Source organism: Aricia agestis, chromosome 1, assembly GCF_905147365.1.
Source record: "Aricia agestis chromosome 1, ilAriAges1.1, whole genome shotgun sequence".
NCBI classification, from domain to species: domain Eukaryota; kingdom Metazoa; phylum Arthropoda; class Insecta; order Lepidoptera; family Lycaenidae; genus Aricia; species Aricia agestis.
Genome location: NC_056406.1, coordinates 24,337,654 through 24,355,496, shown reverse-complemented (window position 1 = coordinate 24,355,496; position 17,843 = coordinate 24,337,654). Strand labels below are relative to the sequence as shown.

The 17,843-nt window shown below is 37.8% G+C and overlaps 1 protein-coding gene across 2 annotated transcripts in view; it reads left to right on the top strand.

Moving 5' to 3' along the window:
- Positions 1-15,256, top strand: part of LOC121729251 (dedicator of cytokinesis protein 9) — a 92,117-nt gene extending 76,861 nt beyond the window's left edge. Inside the window, exons 31-36 of one of the 2 annotated variants that reach the window (XM_042117719.1) lie at positions 1,234-1,646; positions 2,267-2,483; positions 2,978-3,143; positions 3,640-3,765; positions 4,017-4,263; positions 15,245-15,256. In XM_042117719.1, the coding sequence (XP_041973653.1) occupies positions 1,234-1,646; positions 2,267-2,483; positions 2,978-3,143; positions 3,640-3,765; positions 4,017-4,230 (1,136 nt within the window). In that variant the 3' untranslated portion in view covers positions 4,231-4,263; positions 15,245-15,256. Of the gene's footprint in view, positions 1-1,233; positions 1,647-2,266; positions 2,484-2,977; positions 3,144-3,639; positions 3,766-4,016; positions 6,156-15,244 lie in introns of those variants that run through there. The other variant, XM_042117711.1, reaches the window with a different exon arrangement.
- The last annotated feature ends 2,587 nt before the right edge of the window (positions 15,257-17,843 follow it).

Sequence of the window (17,843 nt, the reverse complement as noted above, 5' to 3'; positions counted from 1 at the left end):
AAAAAACCTAACACCCCCACTCCGACCGACACAGCTGTGCGGCGTTGCCAGACTTCGGCACGGTGTTTGTGTGCGAAAAAGCGAATTTTTCAAATCAGGACCAGTAGTTCCTGAGGTTAGCGCGTTCAAACAAACAAACAAACAAACTCTTCCGCTTTATAATATTAAGTATATTAAGTATTAGTAGATATAGATAAACTGTGAAAATTTAAACTATCTAGCTATTGCGGTTTTCCAGACACAGCCTGGTGATAGACAGAGGGACAGACAGCGAAGTCTCCGTAATAGCGTCCCGTTTGTACCCTTTGGGTATGGAACCCTAAAAAGAAGAACCTAAATGGTTTTCACTCTTAGTATGAACATATCTATTATCTATATATAGATGATTAAGTTTTTATGCTTTCCACATTCAGAGTTTTCCTTTTTGCTAAATGTCATGTTTGAAAAATAGTGTCTACCTAACTTGTTTATGATTAACTTAGAGCGCTGGGAATTATAACTTGAATACTATTTAATCAAGTTTCTATATAAGTAACCTAGTGCTTACCTACAGAGTATAATTTATGATGTTGATTAGGATCAACTGGTATTTCTTAAAGTGTTTTTCTAATAATCAGTGATCTTGCGAATTTCGTGCGCTACCTAATTTTATCTTAATTTATGTAGAATCTAGACTTGGTTTGACATTGAGACTAAAAACCTGCAAATAAGCCGTCTTTTTTATAATTTCGCAATACGGCCTCCAAATGAAATCTAAATTATTAATTATTGTAGCTCGATTAAATAACATTTGTAATAATAACACTCGTTATGACAAGACTGCGACTCGACACGACTTCACGGCTCAAAATCAATATCAGATTCTTGGAGCAAGAGCGATATTAATAACTAAAAGAATATTCTGCTGAGACCCTCTCAGAAGAATATGCTTCTCCTCTCTCCACACGACTTTGAATCGGCCGACTTCAGTCAGAAAACGGCAATCAAAGTTTATCAATAACCGTGCGTTTTGTTCGGTGGTTTTGTTTTTCAACCAGTGCCTGATAGAGCTAAAGAAGGGGCGCCTGCGGTGCACCTTTTTATCTTTTTGCAAAAACCCCGTTGGATGAAATTTGTCGTCAACTCAACTATATAATATTTGGATGAAATTTGTCGCCAACTCAACTATATAATATATCTACTAAATATAAACTGCTTATTCTAAAGAACTAACACCTATTTAATTTGTTCCAGGCATGACTGACGTGCACTACAATGAGCAAGCGCTGCTGGAGCAGCTGACCGTGTGCACGGAGTACGCGGACAAGGCCGAGAGGTACGAGCTGCTCGGCCCGCTCTACCGCCTCATCGTGCCCATGTACGAGAGGAGGAGGGACTACCAGGCCCTCCTCGCCTGCTACCAGCACCTCACGAAGGCTTACGCTAAGGTCATCGAAGTCACCAACTCCGGGAAGAGACTCCTCGGCAGATTCTACCGGGTTGCGTTTTTCGGCAAAGCATACTTCGGCGAGGACGAGGAGGGGGTGGAGTTCATCTACAAGGAGCCGAAGCTGACGTCGCTGAGCGAGATCTCGGAGAAGCTGCACGACTTCTACGAGCAGAAGTTCGGCGCCGGCAACGTCAAGATGATCATGGACTCCGCGCCGGTAGATATTATGTTTTTATTATTGCATGCTTTTAAATGAAATGGTAAAGTTCATTAAATATTATTTTGTGTTTGCTACAGCGATGTAAACTAAGAAATGTCAGTAATTTGCATTCATGCCGATTAAAATAGTCAAGCAAATATTCTCTCACGAAGCATCGCCTAGTGGTTTGAGTGTCTAGCTCATGTCTAGAGTATTTTAATTCTAGACTCAAGGTTAAATCGCTTGAACACTGATTTAATACAAAAATACAAGTTTTAAGAGTTAAAGGAGTAAATGGCATATTTTGCATATTATGCCTAATTTGTATTAATAGTGTATTTGTTTAATATGTTGTTACATTTTACCAGTAGAATTACGATAGAGGTGACAATATGTTTCGAGCACACCTGTTTAGGAAGCAATTTAGCTTTACATGTTATGTGTCTATTTGTTTTTACAAAGTCTGCACAGAGCTTTTTAGACGATAATATAATATTATTATGATAAGCTTGCCAGAGAGCGTAACCGATTATTGCCAACTACTTATGTAACACTACGATTACACAAAATTTTCATGCCACAATGTTATGAACCTATGTTATCTAGTTCGTGTTAGCCACCCTAACCTATTCGTACAGGTGAATCGCGATGAGCTGGACAGCAAGCTGGCGTACATCCAGGTGACCTGGGTGCGCGCGGCTCCCGAGGGCGCGGGGGCGGCGCCGCCGGGCTGCGAGGGCTCCTTCGAGCGCGTGCACAACGTGCGCCGCTTCGTGTTCGAGACGCCCTTCACGCGGGACGGCGCCGCGCGCGGGCCCGTGCACCACCAGTGGCTGCGGCTCACGCATCTTACCGGTACAATAAAACATTCATATTAGAAATGCGTTGACCTGCAATTCCGTCTGCGTAAAGATATTGTATTTTAGTGTAACGTGATACTTTTTCGGAATAAGGATTAGCATTGGAGCAAAATCGACATTGGTCCAAATCACAAAACTGAAACCATACCATACCATTTTTCATCAAAATCCGCCCAATACTTTTCACGTCCAAGGCGTCCTCTACTCGCAACGTTTCACATTAATTATCATAGCACATACTGCAATATATGCAGTACAGCAAGTTTATAAGTATCATGTGGATGATTAACTTACTTTTTTACGTAAAAACAACTAAACAGTTGATGAGATATAGTACTACAATAGAAAGTCACGTTTAAAGTGGATTATTTATTAGGATACTTTTTATCCTAAATTGAATATTGAGCTGAGGGCCCAAAAATTTGATGTAATGTGCAGCCCCATGGCTTGCTCCGCCACTGTCTATCACTCACCACACGTCATTCACAGCGGAGAGCTGGTTCCCGTACGTGAAGCGGCGCGTGGCGGTGGTGGACACGCAGGTCCAGGAGCGGAGCCCCATCGAGGTGGCGCTCGCCGAGATGGAGGCCCAGGTCGCCGAACTCACGGAGATCGTGAACGCCAACACGCCGGATATCAAGAAACTCCAGCTGAGGTAACATAAATAAAGAGGAATACTGCATACGAGATTTTTGTTGTAAAAGTGCTCTAATGAAAAAGTTAAAGCTTCAGCGAGTCAAATAACATATTATATTATGCTTTTGCACATTAAATTATTTTGCAACTGTCACGTGCCTCTTGCGCAATTTCTAAGAGCATATATACATCTATAGATCATATCATACATGTCTATTAGCTTAGCCATCTTTATCGTGTTTAAAAAAATATTTTACTTTTAAAGTGAAAAAAATATATCCAGATACGGCAGAAATATTTCATAATAATTACGTAATACGATCTAAAAACCTTCCAGAAGAGAGCGTATTCCTTCTTTAAAGGCCGGCAACGCATATTTAATGTTGCGAGTGTCCATGGGCGACGGTAATTTCTTTCCATCAGGTGACCCGTTTGCTCGTTTGCCCCCTTATTTCATAAAATAATAATAACTTACAAAACAATATCTTGGTATAATAATGTTTGTGTATGTTTAGGCTGCAGGGCAGCGTGTGCGCGCAAGTGAACGCGGGCCCGCTGGCGTACGCGAACGCGTTCCTCGACCCCGACCTCTCGCAGATGTACCCCGACGACATGGTCGACAAACTCAAGAACGTATTCAAGTGAGTATATATTTTTAAAATAGGCCTAGGCTACTGAGATGGCCGAATAAGAACGATTTTACATTGCGAGATACGATATTGAATATCGTACTGATGACTGATGATACGTTTTAAATTTTAATATAAAACTTTTCGTCATTGTCAAACTCGAAGAGTAGTTATTATTGAAACAAATAATCTTAAGAAATTCAAATCATCAAGAAACAGATTAATTGTTATCTCTTTTTACCACATAACGTCTATGTTTACAGAGAGTTCCTCACGATATGCCACAGCGCGCTGCAGCTGAACGCGCGGCTGATCAGCGCGGACCAGCTGACGTACCACGCCTCCATACTCGAACAGAACTACTACCGCCTCAGCGATGCGCTGACCGGCGTCCTTGGCCCGCTGTCGGATATACTAGTCAATGGACACCTCAGCGCTACCGTCAGCGGCGTGCAAACGGATTCGAGCACCGCCTAATGTGGTAACTAGTCTCAGCGACATCCAGCGGATGTTATCGGGGACTAGGGTAAATTAACCAAATCCTAACGATCATAATGCCTCTCGTCACATAATAGTAAATTAAAGCGAGTTAATAAAAACTTAATTTTGGCGCCTTATAATGCGTCACCGCTGCTGAACTTATAGTACATCATACTAAATATTATAAGGGTACGTAGAGTCGCATCGGCCCTATACGTACGAAGCCCGGAGCTTGCGGCCCCCAATGGTTTGTAAGAAATCGATCTAAACTCTGGCTAGGGGCCTCAAAATGTTTTAATAGGGAGCGGCTATTTGAACGCATTTACGTATACAGCATCGCCTAAAAAGTTAAAAAGTAGTAAATTTTAGAAAACTCGTTGTGAACTTATAATCAATAATTTAGGAGATAAAATGTCACAAAAATTCTGATGCCATTTAAAAAGTGTGAGAAAAGCAATAATATGCAAATGGCGAAGTTTTCGATGTTGGCAACAAAATCTAGTCGCCACAGTGTTGCCAAGTTCCATTTTGAGCATTTGTTAATGTGTTTTGCTCAATGTACACGAGCTTTAGTTAGTTTGTTGTTGATGTACAATTGCACTGCCCGTTCAGTGCCTATCCTTTTATATACTGTCATTTTACATACAAAAAACAAATACGAAGCGCCTTAACACAGCACATATGCCTTAGATAACAAGTAACAGTATAATTCATAGGACAAATCGAGGTCGACCGACTAATCGTAGTTTTTGCTCGTGATAACACTAATAATTATATCTCATCGCTATTGGCGATCTCGTTGATGAATCTACTATAATCTATATTATTAGAACTTCCTCATCATTGGAGCCAATTAAAAAGTATTGGAGCTCATTACAATTACTAATTAAAATATTTTTTTCGATTGGTTTTTGAAACTCTAATTTTTTTATACCAGTGAATCTTTACCGTCTATGTAAATACACCATAGCCTAAATGGTTGGTACTTGTAACTTTTGTCGGAATTGTAGGAAAATTTTTGTTTATAATTTTGCTGTCAGGCTAAAGTTCTAGAGAATCTTCAAATAACAATCTCTATGGGTATCTATTGTAATTTGTAACTAACACTATTTATAAACTATTGTAACAAATAATACTCATCCAACATTTATCATAATTTTACGCTATTGTTAGTTTCGATCTGTTTATGATCTTGATACCAAAAACCGGAGTTAATATAATATACTTTTAAAAATATGAAATATAGTGCCGTCAATTAAAAATATATCCATCCACAAAAATAAACAATTTTATATAAGAATAACCTACAAGTTATAAAACTATAAAAGTCCAGAGCACCACTCGTTCTTACTCTGTATGTTATAAAAATGGCTTAATATAGGCCAAACCCTTGAGACAACATGAATGACTTCAATATACAATTCAAAACGAGACACATAACAATAGAATATCTATTGTGTCTCGTTTTCCCACGAACGACGGGTAAAACTAGCGCTAGCAGGCCTTAGTAGTATATCAGTCTTAAATCATGCAGTTCAAATGTGGCATCTAATGCCTCCTGAATGACATGTAGCGGCACTTTGCTAGTATAATATTATGTTGAAATATTTTAAAAATAGATAAAGTATATCATATTTATAAAAATATTTCAATTGCATACGCCAGTTATCGAATAGCAAAATATAGCTGCGTATAGTACTTACGTACATAGATAATTAGCTTGAGATATTAATGAGACGCAGATTGAAACTTTTTTTAATTGTTGATGTATTCAGATCAAAATGTATGCTTGATAAAAAACCTCATCAGTTTTTAATTGCAACTTTTGCGTCATAGAATGAAAATTTTTCGTTAAAGATTTTGGGTTGTTGAAAGTCTGTTAGGCGCTTTGCAGACTACGGGGCGGGCCGGGCCGGTCAATTTCGCCGCGAACGATAGCACAAAGGGAATCCTATATTACCAACGCACACGGCGGGCAAAAAGACCGCACGACTGGTGCCCGGTGGGCACTGGCGGCGCATGTCCGCGACTGCCCGTCGTAGATCACACAAACCAGTTTACATGAAGTAACGTAGACGGCGTGTGCTTTGTGTACGCGGCGCGGGCAGCCGCAGACATCGACGGGCAGACGCGGCGAAATTGACCGGCCCGGCCCGCCTAGTCGTCTGCAAAGCGCCTAATGATATTTCAGGACTACAGCTGGAAAAACCTTTTTTTTTTTTGTCTTAAAAATTCATGGCGATCGACTGCTTGGGACCTGAGTTTTAATTCCATTGTTATTTACTTTTAAATCACAATGTTTTATTTCTTTGCTGTAAATCAAGAATTCTACTTGGACTTGATGTTGAATTGTTTGTTTAGAGTTTTACGTATGTTTTGTATTTATTTTTGTTAAATCAATCCATGAGTAAAAGAATACAACCCGGTCAAAATGGCTTTCGGCTGAAATCCATTCTAATACTATAAATGCGGTCTCAGGAAAGGACATAGGATATTTTTAACCAGGATAAATGTACGGTTCCCACGCGATAAACGAATTTTATCGCAACAAGGTTGCGAGCGTCATCTACAGTAAAATAAGGCCGCATCGTTATGGTGTCATCAAATGGAGCATACAGATATTTTGCATGGGTTGTACGAAAAAAATAATACTGTCGGTACGTCTGACGTCTAATGCACAAGTAATACATAGCCTCATTCCATTTTAGATCGTTACTTATTACCACAAGTCTAGATTTTAAGTATAGTACTACAATATTGTACACAGATGTGCGCATATCGCCAAAATATTTATTGACGAATTTGCACTCTTTTTCAATACACATAACACAACACACAATTTTCACGGAAAACAATAGTCGATGAAGGCCGCGCACAAAATTAAGATCGCTTTAAGAAAGCGCACCTGCTTTCACCCTACCAAAAACATAGTGACGGATTTTGTTTCTTGTATAACTTTCAGAAAAAAATCACCTTGTTTTTCATCCTGAATAATAAATCTATCTTAAGTCTTAACGTTGTGTACGGCCTAATTTCTAGATTCTAGATCCTAGAATATAGAGTAAAGCACATAGGCAAGAATTGTATCACAAAATGGACTGAATATTCCTACACTGCTTAGATTTGGAAATATTTATCGCATAAAGCAATAATTTTAAAATCGACAAAATAATTAGTATAAGTACAATACAATAATATGATAGGAAATATAATACAATAGATTTAATGTTAAGGCGAAGGCTGACTTTAATTTTGGACCTTCGCCCACTGGCCACTGCGACGTCTTTTAGTAGCGATGCAGTCGCGCGACTATGAAGCGCACTTGCAACTCCATACAAAACACACAGCTAGCGACTGCATCGCGACTGTATCGATGCAAATATGCGACAGTATCGCGACTGCCGACTGCATCGCTACAAAAAGTCGCAATGGGCGCACGGCCTTAGACAGCAAAATGAAATCCTATTGGAATACTGTAATAAGTTATTTATATGTTTTATACATTGTTCACAAGTTTCGCAATGTTTACAATATTCATATTATTTTCCTAGGCAAAGAAAGAATGGTAAGGAATGAAATAATGACAAGAAGCTAATTTTAATATCCTAAAAGTTTGACAAAAAAAAGGGTGGAGGCTTTAGAAAGCGAAATATAGAGAAAATATAGTATAGACCTAAATTAATTATGAACGCATAAAGTAATATCTTCCTACTATTGTTAAGCATGGAATACCTTTATCTAACATTAATAGCCACTCAATTTGGTACTTACCAAAATGTACTGCTTATTTTGCTTAGTTGTTTATTCGTCGTGATATTCTTTTTGCCTATTATACCATGACAATGGAATCTCTGTTTCATATTTTTTCTGTGTTATAACGATAATAATTACTTAATAATCTTTAAAAACTTTTATAATTGTAATTCTACTGGATTTCATTCTAGGAGTAAAAAATGAACTGGTCATAAACATGCAGATAATATTATTATAATAATATACTTGTAGTCATCTCTCTGTTATTTATATGTTTGTGCACAAATTATCATTCAACTTTGTATCTAAATTGTAATCTGAACTTGCTGTTTTAATACATTTGTAAAAATATATTTGTCTTTTATTATTCGGTTTAAATTTTATATTCTATATTTTAAGTAAGATTGTGCATATTTTTAAAAATATGCACAACACATGTCCAAATATTTATGAGACGTGCGGTCGAACAACAAAGGTATGGTCGACTGCAGTATGCAGTCGTGTTGCCAACGTGCAGTGGTCAACGAGACCACTCTAGTGCAGTCGGCCCCGATTGCAACTTGCGGTCCGTCTATGGCCAGTCTTAAGCATTCCTAAAATAAAATATCTAAGCAGGCACAGTTAAATGTTTAATAGTAACTATGTTATTTTCATTTTAACATTTTAATAAATGATGAAAAACTCAAAGCAGATAATTATGTTACTACCGCGCGCGTTGTGAAGATTCAAATACGGCCCAATTGGGCCGTCTGTTGTTTAGTCTGCATCGAGCGCAGTCACGAACGTGCTGCGTCTTGTCTTACCGTACCTAAATAAATTGAAAATGACGTCGTGCGTGTATAGAAAATGTACCAATTATGACTCGAAAGTAAACAAAACACATGGAATCTCTTACCACCAAAGACTTCTATGTAAACTGATGCTTACCACATGTCTTGATTACAATAAATAAGTACCTCGATTATTTACATTTTCAATTATTTTTTCGAACAATCTGGAAAAAATTAAATTTTCGTCATAGCTCAGGCGAAGAAAGGGACAGCGATACGATTCGATGTTTAAAAATAGAACTGTCTCTTTTATGTAAATGGTTTGTCGTATCTTTTGTTTCACTTATCTGTAAAATTTGTCAATGTGTGCAATTTTGAATTTGAAAACTGTTCGGAAGAGATTTAAGCCGGAAAATAGTATGGACGTAACATATCTGTTTATGTAGAATATCATTGATTTTAATATTTTCTAAATCCGTCAGAATGGCGCAGTTTCATTGGTCGTTAATTAATTAACTCGTTCTATAATCATTCATTCATTCATTCATAGCTATTGGTCGATATCTCGATTCACGGTCGTCGGTATAAAGCTGTGGTATAAAGCATGCGGGCGATCCCCGCAAGCGGTGTACGAACGAACACGTATCGACTAGTAACTTTCATTAGTTGTTATCTCGGCTGCGGAGATTCCCCGTATGCTGTATATAGAACGAGTTAACGACCAATATAAGTACGATGAGTTTAAAATCATATGACACTGAAAATGCTCGCCGCTGCGCTGCTGGTTCCGATGTGAATCGGCCCAAGTATGATGTTCAGGTCTTAGCACGGGGCCAGACTGACGTGGTGTGAAGCGACCATAGAAATACAAGATGTTAGTGTAAAATGTAAATGTTACGCTCAAAGAAAGCGTATTATTATTGTAATTGTTTCTTGTGCACAATAAATTGTTAAATAAATAAATAAAAATAAAAATGGCTCACAACGCGTTCTGGTCATAGTGAAACGGATTTCTCGTCGTGGCCCTAGTGAAAACGGCCACGACGCGTTGTGGTAATCACAGAAATACCACAAAGCGAAATTCGTGTCGTGGCTGACGTGCTATTTGAACACAACGCGTTGTGGTAATCGAGAAAAGCCATGACGCGTTCTGAGCATTTAAAAACAGCCACGACGCGAATCCTTGTTGTGGCCTTAGAGAAAACGGCCACGACGCGTTCTGAAACCAGGTAAGTCGTCACTCAGGAGTAATTTTATAGCACCCAAGTGTGTGCGCAATACACAAGAGCACTGGTTTCAATGAAATTAGGCCAGTTACGCAGGAGTAATTTTATAGTGCCCAAGTGTGTGCGCAATACATAAGAGCACTCTGGTTTCAATGAAACCAGGCCAGTTACGCAGAAGTGGCCGTTTCACTATTACCACAACGCGTTGTGAGCCATTTTTTCGCTCACTGAGCGTTTTCGGTCTTTGAGCGTAACATAAACACCATTATCCTTGAAACCATCAATTAATGAGCCCATCAAAATGAACAACTTTTTCTATGAGAACAATGCTGGGAACTCAAAAATGAGTTCCCAGCATTGTTCTCATAGAAAAAGTTGTTCATTTTGATGGGCTCATTTGATAGTTTCAACCATATAGATTAAGTATTATAGTATAGATGTAGTCTTAGCCCGTCATCGCGTGGCCATTTTGTGCTTATTTTCATACAAGTAGTGTGCGTTTATTTTCTAGAATATTTCTATTTGTCGATTATTTCGAAGCACATTATCATACAGGAAAGAAAGTCAATTAGTTTATGATATCGATTAACTATAGTTCAAGTGATGAGAATCCATAACCACACGCAAAAAGCTATGCAATTTTATAGCCAAATTATTAATTGATGTGAAATTTTTAGCACTAATGCCTTATATAGCACGAATAAGGGATTAATAAACTTATAAATTATCTTTTTAGCTTACAAAAATACCAAATGAAAATCCCAAAAAACGTTATTCAAAACTTAGGTATTTAATGTTAAATCCACGTGTTTGAGACATTCTTTGACTATTCTTATGGTTTATTATTTAGCGGAACCACAAAACTCAACAATATCTACCATTAAATGTTCACTAAAAACCTTTATTAACACTTTTATTACATGAAATATGCCGACCGACTCCTTTGTTATGTCCTAGTAAGTAGGACATAACATTACACGCTTTTGACGCTTATACACCGATATAAGGCTGTACCTCAATGGTTTCAACTTTCAAGGATAACGGTGTTTACCATAGACTTATTTATATACTGTGCTTTACAAGTTTATGGTGTTTACACAGTACACTTAGACCATGCGCGCACGGGCAACTTAGTTGCTCGGCGATTTATTTGTCTCTTTCGAAAAAATAATTGCCATGTCGCATGTCGCCGGGGTGCGCGCACGAGAGCGACAGCAACCCGACTTTTTTCAGTTTTTTTCTTGACAGTCATCAACATGAATTTGGTCGAGACGGCTGTGGTCGTTGCACTCGCTATAAAAAACCGAAGAAAGCGTCGAAAAATAGAATATTGGGTGCATCCACTATGGAGCGATCGGCTGACTCTCGGGAAATTTAAAATACTAGTTTTATGAAATTGAGAGCATACCCAAAAAAAAAATTTAGTTACTTTAGAATGAGTGTCGAAAGTACTCTAGTATTAACTCTAGTATTTTAGAAACCCATTGCTGCAAGTACACACAAACTCACGCAGCGGCGGTCGAGTGGAAACTGGCCGGTCGGCAACTTTTTTGTTGCCCGTGCGCGCACTTGCATAGAAACCAATAGGGAAGAAGACAGTTGCGTCGCGGGCTCTGGGCAACGAAAAAGTTACCCAGGGTTGCGTCTCTACGTGCGCGCACTTTCATACTAGCACATAGACTTCATCAAGAGACAAATAAATCGCTGAGCAACTAAGTTGCCCGTGCGCTCATACCCTAAAAGGGCCCATTCACGGCAGGACTGCACGGCAGTCCTGCATTGAATAGGCCTCACTGGTTGGTTCACACTCGGTGCTGCCATCCGGAAACACCGAGTGTGAACCAATCAGTGAGGCCCATTCACTGCAGGACTGCCGTGCAGTCCTGCCGTGAATGGGCCCTTTAACTCCTTGACTGTTTTGACTTTTACTTAGACTTTGACTAGACTGTAGTGAGTAGCACGATGATGAAAAATATTGTAATTTGTAGGAATATATTATAGCCCCGGTGTCAGTGCCAAAAGCCAACAAAAAAAAAACTTCGACCGAACTGTCAAGTGTCAAGGTCAGCTGACAGCTGTCATCTACAAATTTAAACTAGTAATCTGTGGCTGCCTCTGTAAATACCACAAACCTATAATGCTAAAGACCAACAAAGAGTGCGAGAGAGAAGAAAATCCTTTATGGAATTATAACAAGATGAAAAGAGAGAGGCAGTCTAATGAAAATTGTAACCACTTTCATTTGACAGGTCGTCAAAAGTCGTCAGTCATTTTTATGCCCCTTCGGTATTTCCAATATATTGTTCAATTTGTTTGTTAATTTTAATAAATATTATTATATTTAAAAATTGTGACTTGTGCTGTAAGTATTTGCAGTGTAAATCATAAGAATAATCCTGAAAAATATACATTTCACAGGTAATTAATCTTCATGTCCTAATTGCTACGATGTGTTTATTTTTGCTATATTCTGTCTTTAGTTCTCTATTTCTAATAAAATATTGTGAATCCTCTCTTTTACTTTCATATTTTGCGTAACTAGGTACTAAAGGTACTGTTCCCGAACATAGTTTATGAACGAGATTGTAATGTCAATGTCATGACAGTTGTCTATTATACTTGTCATGTTTTCCCTCGCTTTTGTACACCACTTTGTGCTAAAGAATCACCGAGGCGGCCATTTTTAAAAGAAGAAGAAGAAGAATTAAAACTATATTTCTTCTAATAAAATAGTGTTTAATTATATCTTTAAATTAGAAACATGGTGTCATAAAAATGGCTGACGAAAATCTGATCCGTCTGCTGGAGCAGCAGACGCAATTGATGCGCACTATGGAGACGCAGATGGAATTGATGCAACAGCAAATTACTCGGATGTCGGCGCCATCCAGCGACGCCGCCGTCGGATCCACTTTAAAATCCAGCGTAAGCGTGCCCTGGCCCCAGCCTCTTGAAGTGGAAACTGGAGACCTGTACGAGAATATGGAGTTTTTTCGGAACAGATGGGAAAACTACTGTATAGCCACTGGTATGAACAATTGGGGCCCCGAGAAAGACGAAATAAAAGCGGGCATTCTACTAAATGCCATTGGGAACGCAGCTATGAAGAAGTACATGGATTTTAACCTGTCAGAGAAAGATAAAAAGAAAGAAAAATCTATATTCATTAGAATGGAAGAAGAAATCATAAAGAAGACTAATATTATTCACTCCCGTTATGTTTTCAATATTAGAGGCCAGAACACGGACGAAAATTTTGATGATTTTTTGCTCAGTCTAAGAAAATTAATAAAACCTTGCCATTATCCCGACACTATCAAGGAAGAAATGCTGCGGGACCGGATCGTAGTAGGTATTAGAGACAGCAAAGTTATGTCAGAACTGCTGCGAAATGAGAACCTTACCTTAGATGTTGCTATTAACATATGCCGTTCAGCAGAAAGGGCATCAGCTCATGTGTCAGACTTGCAGAATTTTAATGAGGTTAACAAGATATCAAAACATGTGAAGAAGGAAGCTACAGAAGGACTTAAAAAGTGCAAGTTCTGCGGTAATATGCATGTGTTTAAGAAAAAAGTTTGTCCAGCTTGGGGTACCCGATGTGAAGGCTGTGGAGGTCGTAACCATTTCAAATCTGTATGTAAGAAGAAAGGTGTTTCGGTGAAGGAAATAGAAGTAGAAGATGATTCATCGGACGACAGCGTATACATTTCAGAGGTCCGAGCAAATAAAGTATCTGGTCTTATTTAAAAAGGGTGATGAATGGCATAAAATTTATTGTACTTTAGATACCGGGGCACAAGTTTGTGTCATGGGAGCCGAGCAGTATAAAAAAATAACTGGAAAAAATAATCTTTCTTCTCTTGCTCCAGCTACTCAGAAGTTGAAATGCTTTAATGGCTCTCCTATATCAAATTATGGTGTTGCCACATTTACCTGTAAAAGAAAGAACACAAATTTTAAAATTAAATTCCATATTGTTGATGTTAAGCATGAGCCACTACTTTCAGAAAAGGCCTGTGTTGCCTTAGGTTTCATTAAGTACTGCGACACTATTTCATCTCACCATAATACTGACATAAATAAGATTTTGGAAAGTTATGCAGATGTATTTGAAGGTTATGGCAGTCTTCCTGGTGAAGTTTCTTTGGAAATTGATGAAACTGTTCCTCCCCGAATACAACCGGCTCGTCGTGTTCCAATCTGTCTTCGAGAGAAATTGAAAGTGGAATTGGAGAAGTTGGAAAAAGATGGCATCATTGTGAAAGAAAAACAGCACACGGATTGGGTAAATAATATTTTGATTGTTAATAGAAATGAGAAGTTTAGAATTTGTCTTGACCCTATACCTTTGAATAAGGCGCTGAAACGACCCCATTTTCAATTTAATACCCTGGATGAAATGTTACCTGAGCTAAAAAATGCTAAGATATTCAGTACTGTCGATGCAAAAAAAGGTTTCTGGCAATGTAAACTAAATGAAAGTAGTAGCAAATTAACAACATTTTGGACCCCGTTTGGCCGTTTCAGGTGGAAGAGATTACCCTTTGGCCTCAGCGTTTCACCCGAGATATTCCAACAACAACTTACAAGTCTTCTGAAGGACCTGAAAGGAATTGAAATCATAGCAGATGATATCCTAATATATGGAGTGGGAGATACCATTGAGGAGGCTACAGTAGACCATAATAAAAATTTTGAGAAATTGTTGCAACGATTACGTAAAGTTAACTGTAAATTAAATAGAGAAAAAGTTAAGTTGCTTCATAAGTCTGTTAAATTTTATGGCCATGTACTTACCAATGAAGGTCTAAAGGTAGATGAAACCAAAGTAGATGCCATAGTTAATATGCCTACACCAAAAAATGCAAAAGATGTGCTTAGATTCCTCGGCATGGTAGGCTACCTCAGCAAGTTCATTAATAATCTAAGTTTCCATGCACATAAACTGAGAAATTTGACTAAAAGAGATACAGAATTTGTTTGGACAGCTGAAGAAGAAAAAGAGTTTCAAGCTTTGAAGAATCTCATTAGTAACTTACCTACCTTGCAATATTTCGATGTAAACAAAGAAGTAACTATAGAATGTGATGCCAGTGAGTTTGGACTTGGTGCGGCTATGTATCAGGATAACAAGATAATTTCTTTTGCATCCAGATGTTTAACCTCTACAGAAAAAAGATACGCGCAGATAGAAAAAGAGATGTTGGCGGTAGTTTTTGCATGTACCAGATTCAATCAATATATTGCAGGAAGCTCGAGGACTATAGTTAAAACTGACCACCGACCGCTCATAAATATTGTTAACAAGCCACTGGTAGACGCTCCAAAGCGTCTGCAAATGATGTTGTTAACACTTCAAAAATACAATGTCCATCTGGTGTTTATTCAAGGTAAAGACAATCAAGTTGCAGATACTTTATCAAGAGCTCCTGTCACGTCAGAGATAGATAAGAATTATGAGTTGGAAACTAAGTTGAAGGAAAGAAAAGTATTCAAAATTATAGCTAACATATCCAGGATTAAGTATTTAAAAATTGCAGATCAGTTATTAAAAAAAATTAAAGAAGAAACATTGAAGGATGATACTTTGTTAAAGTTAATAGAATATATAAAGTATGGATTCCCTAAATACATATCTGCACTACCAGAGTCTCTGAAAATATTTAATGGGATTAGTCACGAATTATCTACTTCTGATGGCTTGATATTTCGAAATGATCAAGTAGTTATTCCGAAATCATTACAAAGTGAAATGTTACATAGACTACATGTATCTCACAATGGAGTATCAAGTACACTTCGTCTGGCTAGAGCTAACATTTACTGGCCAAACATGTCAGCAGACATAAAGGATTTTATTCAGAAATGTTTAATATGTGCAGCTCATTCACCAAGTTTACAGAAATTAACTCTGGTGTGTCATGATGTTCCTCTATATCCTTTTCAATATATTTCTATGGATGTTTTCTCAGTTGGCGATCTGCGATATTTAATATCTGTTGACCACTTCTCAGATTTTTTTGAATTAGACAGCCTAACTTCACTTACTGCCAGAGAAATTGTACAAATATGCAAGAAAAATTTCGCAAGACATGGTATTCCTCAAAGAATCTGTACGGACAATGCTACAAATTTTGTTAATGAACAATTTAGGTCTTTCACACAAGCATGGGGAATAGAACATGTGACATCTTCGCCTCATCACCCAGAGTCCAATGGCAAGGCTGAAGCAGCTGTGAAAATAGCAAAGAAATTAGTGGTTCAGAGCCTGCAAACTAAAAAAGATTTGTGGTATAGTCTACTTCACTTAAGAAATGTTCCAATTGAAATGGATAACACCAGTCCAGCACAGAAACTGTTTTCTAGGCGTACACGTACTGGTCTACCTTGCACACTACAGCATCTCAAGCCTCAAGTTATCCCTCAGGTTGCAGAGAATATTAAAAAAAGAAAAGAGAAGATAAAGAGAAATGTAGATAAGCATCGTAAACAACTAGCCCTTTTAACTATTGGCCAGAGAGTGATCACTCAGCTACATCCTGAAGTTGATAAAAAGTGGAGCTTTGGAGTTATTACCAAAGTTATTAATGATAGATCTTATATAGTTACAGTTGATGGGAAATATTATAGAAGAAACAGGGTCCACATTAAACCTTTCGCAGGGGATCAGTGTCCTGAAAGTAAAACAACTAATGTACCAGTTACTGAGCAACCACCTCCTGACCCTACTGTACATAGTGATGCTGCTGGATTTCATCTGTACACACCATGTCAGCCTTCGGAGCCCTATATCAATGAAAATGTTCACGAGCAGCTTTCGGAAGAGCCACCTCACAGAGGCAGAAGTGTTCGTACTAGAACTAAACCTAGTTACTTAAGTGATTACGTATGTTAAGCTTATTTTTGTAAAGAAAGGGAGATGTTCCCGAACATAGTTTATGAACGAGATTGTAATGTCAATGTCATGACAGTTGTCTATTATACTTGTCATGTTTTCCCTCGCTTTTGTACACCACTTTGTGCTAAAGAATTAAAACTATATTTCTTCTAATAAAATAGTGTTTAATTATATCTTTAAATTAGAAACAGGTACTATTGTTCTTATATTACACAAATTTTGAAGAAACATTTTTCATCAAATTTTTTTACATATATGCTAGTGCTTGAATCAAATTTATCGATATGCTTATCGATATTTTACAATAACATAAAACTAAAATAAAAATCATTTACCTTTATATTTATCACCTTAAACCCGGCCGCACATTATCCGTAATTTCTGATCAGAAAAATTCGGACGCCCGGCGCGCGGCGGAACGCACTCTGTTCATACATTTTGGGTCTACAACCCATCATACTAAAAGAATTTCTGACGTGTCAAAATGTATGAGCGGGGCGGGGCGTCCGAATTTTTGTTATCAGAAATTCGGAAAATGTGCGGCCGGACTAAAAAGGACATATTATCTTATTTTAACTAATATAATATAGTATAGTATAATATAGCTAATATAATATAACTACTATAATATAGAGTGACTCTAAAACTAGAGGAAGGTTTATATTTATATATCATAATCATTTGTTTTACAGATTCCCTCAAGATCCTCTAATAAGAGAAAAATGGCTGAAATTAATTGGGCGTGTTGGTTGGAATCCCAAGAAGGTTATTAATTGAAAGATTTCGAACGTTTTCTGGGACCATATGTTCCCATTTGAATATCAAGGAGTCACCTCGATTTCTCTTGGTTTCCATCACCAGACCACCATTTTTGTGAACATGATACCTACTCGAAACAATGCAATGTACAACAAAAGAAAAATTTTGAAAATCGGTTCATAAACGGCGGAGTAATCGTTG